Genomic DNA, 8832 nt, shown 5'->3' with positions numbered 1-8832 from the left:
TTTTTTTTTTTTTTTAAAGACAGTATTATCTTTATTAAAAAACGGATAGATATAGCAGCACTTACAAAACAGAGTTCATTCAAAGGCATTGTACACTGTCAACTGATAATGTGGAGACAGCAGCCCCCTGCCTAGCTGGTTGTGGGCTCTGCACAACATTTGCCCGCAACCACCTGCTCCACTTGGTACAACGCAGCCCAGAACACCCGCGGGGAGAGCCACGCCACTGTGGCCCTCCACAGCTTCAAGCCTTTGTTGTTGTGCGAGTCCCTCAGGTCAAGTAGCACCTTCCATAGCAGCATTTTTAAAATTGTTCTTCCCTTCAGAGAGGGATGGAGGGGCTGGAGAGAAAGTTCCATTAAGTAGGGAGAAGGGATTGGCCATGTTTAGATGATGTTCCAAACCCTACACTGGAGCTGTCTCTGGGTCCCATCTTGGCTTCATGTCCAGGAGATGGGAAAGCTGTGTCTGCTGCAGTGGGAAGCAGCAATTCGGTGGGTGGAGTCCACTTCTTGGTGGAGACTCATGCTGCACCCTGTAGAGTCTGGATTCCACACAAGTACAGCTTGTGACTTCCTGCAGTTGTTAATCCAGTATGTCATCAAATTGCATTTGGGGCCTTTTCAAGAAGCAGCTGTAGGAGCTCCGCTTTGCCTGAGGCTAAGTAGACTAAGGGTATGCTCTTCTTTCCCAGGAAGTTTTCCTAAATTACACCAGCTGCCTGGAACCAACCCTCCTCAGGGGGGAGCCCTTGACACAAAAAGTTCTCAGTGGTTTGCAGTTGTGCTCCTTGGTTAAGCCCATGGAGGTTGCGTCTTCCCTTTTGGACTATAAGCCCTCAGAATTGGGGTTTTCTTTATTTTGCCTCCTCCCATGTTACCCTGTAGCAGCAACTGACAGTTGTAAGGAATGTTGTGGTTTACAAAGTGCTTTTACCAACTCTGTTTTTGTTTTTTGTTTTTTTGAGATAGAGTCTCGCTCTGTTACCCAGGCTGAAGTGCAATGGCGTGATCTCGGTTTACTGCAACCTCCGCCTCCAGGTTCAAGCAATTCTCCTTCCTCAGCCTCCTGAGTAGCTGGGATTACAGGCACACACCACCATGCCCAGCTAATTTTTGTAGAGACAGGGTTTCGCCATAGTTGGTCAGGCTTGTCTTGAACTCCTTACCTCAGGTGATCCACCTGCCTCGGCCTCCCAAAGTGCTGGGATTACACACATGAGCCACTGCGCCTGGCCTACTCTGATCATTCTTGAGTCCTGCAACAACCTTGGAATGCGAGTATTGGCTCCAAAAGGTGAAATGACTTGGTCAAGAAGCACAGCTTGAAATGCAGAGCTGGGCCGCGTGAGGTGGCTCATGTCTGTAATCTTAGCACTTTGGGAGGCTGAGGTGGCAGATTGCTTGAGCTCAGGAGTTAGAGACCAGCCTGGGCAACATGGCGAAACCCCATCTCTACTAAGAAAATACAAAAATTAGCCAGGTGCAGTGGTGCGTGCCCATGGTCCCAGCTATTCAGGAGGCTGAGGCAGGAGGATTGTTTGAGCCTGGGAGGCGGAGGTTGCAGTGAGCCGAGACTGCTCCAAGGCACTCTAGTCGGGGCGACAGAACAAGACTTTTATCTTAAAAAAGAAAGAAAGATGGCCGGGCGCGGTGGCTCAAGCCTGTAATCCCAGCACTTTGGGAGGCTGAGACGGGCGGATCACGAGGTCAGGAGATGGAGACCATCCTGGCTAACACGGTGAAACCCCGTCTCTACTAAAAATACAAAAATTAGACGGGTGAGGTGGCGGGCACCTGTAGTCCCAGCTACTCGGGAGGCTGAGGCAGGAGAATGGCGTGAACCCGGGAGGCGGAGCTTGCAGTGAGCTGAGATCCGGCCACTGCACTCCAGCCTGGGCGACAGAGCGAGACTCCGTCTCAAAAAAAAAAAAAAAAAAAAGAAAGAGCAAGCAAGCAGAACTGAGACTCAAAAACAGGTCCACTCACAGGGTCTATCCTCCTGCCCGACACTGCCTGAGCACTTAGCAAATACACTGTTAATAAGTTAGGCAAAGAACAAGTCAGTTTGAATGGGGGTTAGACACTTTCAAAAAAATGCTCTCCTGGGAAAGTAAATGATAATGAAGACATCTGTGCCTGGATCCATGTTAAAGCAATTGGCAGCATTAAGTACATCGACCATGCTCCATAACCTTGACATCACCTTAGACTTCTCACTCACTCTTTTGATACCCTTGCAAAATCTGCTGGGGCAGGTCATATTCCACACATTCTACAGATAGCACCCAAGGGAGGAAGTCATTTAGTGTGAGCTGAGAGTTGAAAAACAGATAAGAAGGAGGCCAAGTACAGAGAGAGGAAAGGGGTTTAGGAAACAGAAGGCTGTCTGAAGGTCACTCGGCTTCTAGAGTGCCGAGTTGCCTGCCTCTGGGAAGAGGGCATGAGATAGACCATCACTGACAGACTGGAGCTTCCCTGACTTTGAGAGCAATTCCCTTTCCGCAGGGGTGCCCAGAGGACACAGTGCAGGTTGCTGGCTCTGAGACAAACTGAGAAGGGTAAGAAAGTTCCAGCAATCAATCCTAGCTCCAATGGGGTGTGAGTCTCCCAGCTGAGCTCTGTAGCTGAGTTCCCATCAATCCCTCACACCCCTCAACCTCCTCCCCTGCCACTGCTGACTGCCTGGATTTCCATATATCATCCCCCTCTGCTCACTCACCACAGGCGAGTACAAAATGCATGCAGGATGGATGGAGAGCTTCAGCCTGTGCAGGCAACACAGAATTCTCTATGTAGCTGCAGGGGCCAGGCACAGATAGTCCAGCGCAACAGATAATCCAGAATTTGTTTCCAGGGGTCATGAGCCAGGGAAATTCTCAGCTTTCAAGATCAAACAAGGAAAACATCTGAACTCCAAGCATCTGGGAAGGCTTTCCTCTCTTGCCCCACAGAGGTCTTACCTAAGGGCATGCTGGGAACAGCTAGTCTCATCCAAGAAATCTTTACCAGAGGCAGACAATAATAAAATCCTTGTCTTTTTCAGATATCTTCCAGTTGGGTTGCCTTGGACTGAAGTGCAAAAAAAATTTGGAACAAAGAGATAGAAGGAATGCTGCTACCGATACCCTGTGTGACCTTGGGGAAGTCACTTCACCTGGTTTGGGGCCTTTTTTCTCAGGTGCAAAGTAAAAGTAAAAACTTATTGCAGGGGTTCCCAAATCAGGCTGAGTTTCAGAATTACCTGGAGAGAGTTAAAGAAAAGAAAAGAAAAATATTAAGTTGGTGGAAAAGTAATTGCGTTTTTGACATAAATGGCAAAAACTGTAATTACTTTTGCACCAACCTAATAGTTTCTCAGGCCCCACCCCAGGCCAACAGAATCTATGTCTCAATGGTGAAGCTCAAGAATGGACAGCTCTGACAAGTGCATCAGGTGTTTCTGATGCCCAGCCAGGTAGGAAAATGACAAGGTTAGATGGATTTGGTCTCTTTAAATTGTAAACAGTTATGTTTAATGAGTTGCCAAGGAACTAAATACATAGACATCTGTAACCAGGAATAACTTTGTCTCAGATAAGCCATCTACAAATAATCAGGCAGGCCTGCACCTTGGCCCAAAACTCCAGATGTTACCTGGCTTCCGACCTAGATGTTAGCTGCCAGGCTTTGGGTCTGCCTGCTCGCCTGCCCACTTCCCAGATTCCTGATGCCTGTGCCCTGGTCTGGTATGATTACCACTGCTCAAGCCTCTCTAAATTCCTGGAAGAGACTTTCTGAAAATAGAAACATGGTGTAGAAAAATAGTACAAAAGAAACATGTTCTATAAATGAAAGGTCTAGTTCTAGGAGAAGATTTATGTTCCAGAAACAGAAATTCCTCCTCCTCTGTATAGATGTGCACCTTGAAAAGGTACTTAACCAGCTACTGTTTTGCACTTTTATTATAGTGCTAAGCACTCTGTGTTTGCTACATCATTTAATCCTTTCTTGTATTTTGAGATAGGTCCATTATTATGTTATTCACAGATGAGAACACAAAGGCTCAGAGAGATTGAATAACTCGTCTAAGGCCAGACAGTGAACGAAAGGCAGAACTGGGATTCTAATTTAGTCCTGACTCTTCACATCTATGATGCTGTTTCCCCAGTGTCCTCATCTGTAAAATAGGGAATAATATTGGCCGGGTGTGGTGGCTTATGCCTGTAATCCCAGCACTTTGGGAGGCCAAGGCAGGTGGATCACCAGAGGTCAGGAGTTCGAGACCAACCTGGCCAACATGGCAAAACCCCATCTCTACTAAAAATACAAAAAGTTAGCTGGGCGTGGTGGCACACACCTGTAGTCCCAGCTACTCGGAAGGCTGAGGCAGGAGAATCCCTTGAACCAGGAGGCAGAGGTTGCAGTGAGCCGAGATTGCGCCACTGCACTCCAGCCTGGGCAACAAGAGTGAGACTCTGTCCAAAAAAAAAAAAAAAAAGAAAAAGAAAAAAAAAAAAAGGAATCATATTACTCTTAAGGTATTGTTGCAAAGATCAAATGAAAGAAACTTAGGCATCTCAGAGAGTCTTTTGGGGGTCACACACCAAGTGAGATTCAGCAAAATACCTCTCTGCTCCCTCTCTTCCCCTGCAAAATTAGTGCCAAAATGTAAGACATGTCAGCTACTTCTTACCTGACCAGAGGCAAAGTCAAAATGGGAGAATGAATGTGGGTTGAAGAAATGAGAGTGCAAGATGGGGATCCATACCATATTGTGAGTGTGGGAAAAATAGCAGTAACAAACATGATGTGGGGTCACAGTGGACCACATATCAAGCATGACCTAGTAGTGATTGTTTCAAACCATGGCAAATATTTTTTGGGTAAACGAAGATCTTGAGAGGACATCACTAATCTATGGTTACTGCCATGGCAGATGTAGAAGAGGACCAAGGTAACGTGAATATCATATCTGTTGGGAGGGACATGGGTTCTGGGCAATAGAGTGAAGATTCAAGTCAAGATGTGATGGGAGCACCAGACTGAAACCAGCCAGATGGAATGGGGTTATGTGTGGAGGTCCAAAGGACTAAAGTTCCAGGCAGGAAAAGCAATGTTTGACAACAGATTATGGAAAGATAGCAAGGTGGGAATAAGGACGAAGGCCAGGAAAGGTGGAGTCAGTGAGATGACTTCAGTAAGTGGCTATGTGGGAAAATGACTTCCAGGTGGGCCATGCCAACTCCCAAGGGACGGCCACCTAGAATCCACTCTGAATACCCCACAAGAGCATCTTGGGCTCAACTCCAGGCTCCAACTGTGAGGCAGACACTGGTGACACTGGCTAGTCTGTCCAGATGCAGGTGAGCCAGAGGGTGAGGGGCTGGGGTTTTGGGTCATATAACTAAAGACAGACGGTTCTGCTGAAGAGATGCCAAAGCAACTTGAGAGTTATTTTTGCTTATCAGCAGGAGAGGTGGTTAGGTGGAAAAGTGAAGACTCTCTTGGGAGGTTCCATCTACAACAGGCAGAAGGAGGTGAGGGTAGTGAGAAGAGGCCAGATTTTGGCTAGGGGTGGGGAAGAACTGACTTACTCAGAGCTGTCTCAGCATGGTGCAGGTCAGTTAGCAGGTAGAGAGTTCCAGTCCCCGGGAAGATTTTAAATAGTTGTCCAGTGGCTTAGTGGTGCTGTAGGGAGGCCTACAATGGTAGGTGGGAGAATTAGACTAGAGCAGGTTTTTTTTTCAGTCTTTCTTGAAAACTGTTTCTTCAGATGACAGCTTATGAGAAGCCCCATAAATAAAACACAGATTCTCTGGTTGAGTTGAGGGGTCAGACGCCCAAGGTCCCCAGCTCTGGACTTTGGGGATTTCTTGAAGCACAGTTTGAAAACTGGTGATTGGATAGTCTGTAAGGTCTTTTTTTTTTTTGAGATGGAATCTTGCTCACAGGTGCCCGCCACCGTGCCTGGCTAATTTTCTGTATTTTTAGTAGAGATGGGGCTTCACCATGTTAGCCAGGATCGTCTCGATCTCCTGACCTCGTGATCCGCCCGCCTCAGCCTCCCAAAGTGCTGGGATTACAGGTGTGAGCCACCACGCCCAACCAGGTCTTTTTCAATGTTAAGGTTTGACAAGGCAAAACAAGAATTTGAAAGTGCCAGCCTGGTACTTAATTGTTTTGCTCCAAAAGTTTGTTCATCATCATCTCTCAGTTCTTTCTGCTTACAAACCCTGGACCTGACTGCCTTCTCTGTTCGCCCCTTGGCTTGGTTTTCCACATGTAGCCTCTGCAATAAGAGCAAGCAAAATGACCACTGTCTTGGGCTGGGACATAACCACAATGTGTTTGCCAGAGCTGGATCTCACTTTGCAAGCGATATTTGTAGACTCGGGTGATCTGAGTTTAGTGGTCACTCAAACGGAGTTTATTCAGCATCCACAGAGTATCTTATCCCTCTCTACCAGGTTTCGTGTTGGACACTTGGAATATAATGTCCAGTAAGATATGATCCCAGTCTCCAAGGGCTATTCAGTCTGGTGGGGAAGCCAGCCTTGCAGGGGGGCCATGTGGAAGGGAATAGGTCTCAGGGAAGGCTTCTCATAGAGATACTACAGTGAAGCTTTGAATTAACTTAAGGAGGAATAGGCATTTGAAGCAGGCAAATGTATTTGAAAAGAGCAGAACAGAGGTAGGAAGAGCACAATGTGTTTAGGGAACTGCAAGTCATCCAGAATGGCTGGAGCCAAAGGAATGGGTAGGAGAGGCACAAAATGAGCCTGGAGAAGACACCATGCACAGGATCCTGAAGCTCCTGTGAGCTGATCTAAAAGGACTTTATCCTGTGAGCTGTTCCCCTCTGGGGAACCTGTCACGATTCATAAGTGGTTTGAACTAATTTTTCTTGTAGATATTCCAGTTCCTAAAGGCTGAAGACCTCAGAAGTAGCCCTGTTCAGGTGAATGTGAAGAATGAGCCTGCTCAGTGGACATTACAAATGATCCTATTAAGTGTGGAGCATGGGCAGTCATCTATTCCTGGGTTGGCTCCTGATGCAGACAACAACCTTGAAGTCATCTCTTCCCTTTCTGTGCTCCAACTCTCCCTTTTAGCAGAAGAAGGATAAAGATGTTGTTATCAATCTGTCACATCAGAAGAACTGACAAGACCAAAGTTCTCCAAAAGAAGTCCTCCCTAGTTAGAACATGATGTCTTGCAAAATTGTCTGGAGGAATCAGAGGTATATAATGCATGCATTTTGTTCTTTAGTTACCAGCAAGAAAATTGGAAGACATTTCTCAGGGCTGGTTCCAGAGCCAATCATGACTTATTTTTTGTTTTTTTGAGAAAGGGTCTCACTCTGTCACCCAGGCTGAAGTGCAGTGGTACAGTCTGGGCTCACTGCAACCTCCACCTCCCAGGTTCAAGTGATTCTTGTACCTCAGCCTGAGTAGCTGGGATTACAGGTGTGTGCCACCATGCCCAGCTAATTTTTGTAGTTTTAGTAGAGACGGGGTTTCGTTACGTTGACCAGGCTGGTCTCTAACTCCTGGTCTCAAGTGATCCGCCCACCTTGGCCTCCCAAAGTGTTGGGATTACAGGTGTGAGCCACTGTGCCTGGCTGGTTGCTTTCTTTTCTGAGCTGGAGTTGGGGCAGGAGGGTACAAGGAGAGAGCAGCACATGTCACTGACCAGCAGGTTCCTGCCAACCTCATAGGGTTGGTAGGATTGAGATAATCCATGTAAGGACTTAGCACAGTTCCTGGTATACGGTCAGCCCTTAGTAAATGTTAGTGGTTATTGGTTTTTTTTTTTTTTAGTGGTTATTGTTAATGTGTATACAGTCAAGCGTTGCTTAACAGTGGGGACTACATTGAGAAATGTACCAAGTGATTTGGTTGTTGTGCAAACATCACAGGATGTATTTACACAAACCTAGATGGTATATAGCCTATTGCTCCTAGGCTGCAAACCTGTATGGCATATTACTGTGCTGAATACTGTGGGTAACTGTAATATAATGGTAAATACTTATCTATACATATCTAAACATAGAAAAGGTACAGTAAAAATACAGCATAAGATAAAAAATGATACTGCTGTATAAGACACTTATAATGAATGGAGCCTGCAGGACTGGAAGTTGTTCTGGGTGAGTCAGTGAGTGAGTTTTGAGTGAATGTGAAGACTGAGGAGGACATTACTGTATACTACAGTAGGCTTTATAAACACTGTACACAAATTTATAAAAATATTTTTCTTTCTTCAATAACCTTAGCTTACTATAACTTTTAACTTTATAAACCTTTTAATTTTAAAACTTTTGACTATTTTATAATTACACTTAGCTTAAAACAAACACACTGCATAGCTATACGAAATATTTTCTATCTTTATTCTATAAGCTTTTTTCTATTAAAAAAATTTATTTTCACTTTTAAATGTTTTGGTTAAAAGCTAAGACAAAAACATGTACATTAGCCTAGGCCTACACAGGGTCAGGATCATCAACATTACTGACTTCCATCTCTACATCTTGTCCCACTGGAAGGTATTCGGGGCAATAACACACATGGAGCTGTCCTCTCCTATAAGAACAATGCCTTCTTCTGGAATAACTCCTGAGAGACCTGCCTGAGGCTGTTTTGCAATTGACTTAGTACTTTTTATATGTAGAAAGAGCACACTCTAAATGATAAAGTGTAGTAAATACATAAACCAGTAGTAATCATTTACTACTATTAAGCATTATGTACTGTACATAATTTTATGCACTATACCTTTTTATTTTTTGAGATAGGGTCTTGCTCTGTCGTCCAGGCTGGAGTGCAGTAGTGTGATCCCAGCTCAC

General features: G+C 45.4%; 1 protein-coding gene across 1 annotated transcript in view; it reads right to left on the bottom strand.

The window, feature by feature from the left end:
* Positions 1-1963: 1963 nt before the first annotated feature.
* ATPAF1 (ATP synthase mitochondrial F1 complex assembly factor 1) overlaps positions 1964-8832 on the bottom strand; it is a 42921-nt gene continuing 36052 nt past the window's right edge. Inside the window, exons 10-11 of the mRNA XM_017881712.1 lie at positions 5576-5681; positions 1964-3243 (exon numbers count right to left, since the gene is read on the bottom strand). Of these exons, the coding sequence (XP_017737201.1) occupies positions 5606-5681 (76 nt within the window). The 3' untranslated portion in view covers positions 1964-3243; positions 5576-5605. The remainder of the gene's footprint in view (positions 3244-5575; positions 5682-8832) is intronic.

This window comes from Rhinopithecus bieti, unplaced genomic scaffold (genome assembly GCF_001698545.2).
Source record: "Rhinopithecus bieti isolate Rb0 unplaced genomic scaffold, ASM169854v2 scaffold_12155, whole genome shotgun sequence".
NCBI lineage: Eukaryota > Metazoa > Chordata > Mammalia > Primates > Cercopithecidae > Rhinopithecus > Rhinopithecus bieti.
This window is presented reverse-complemented; position numbering and strand designations above follow the sequence as displayed.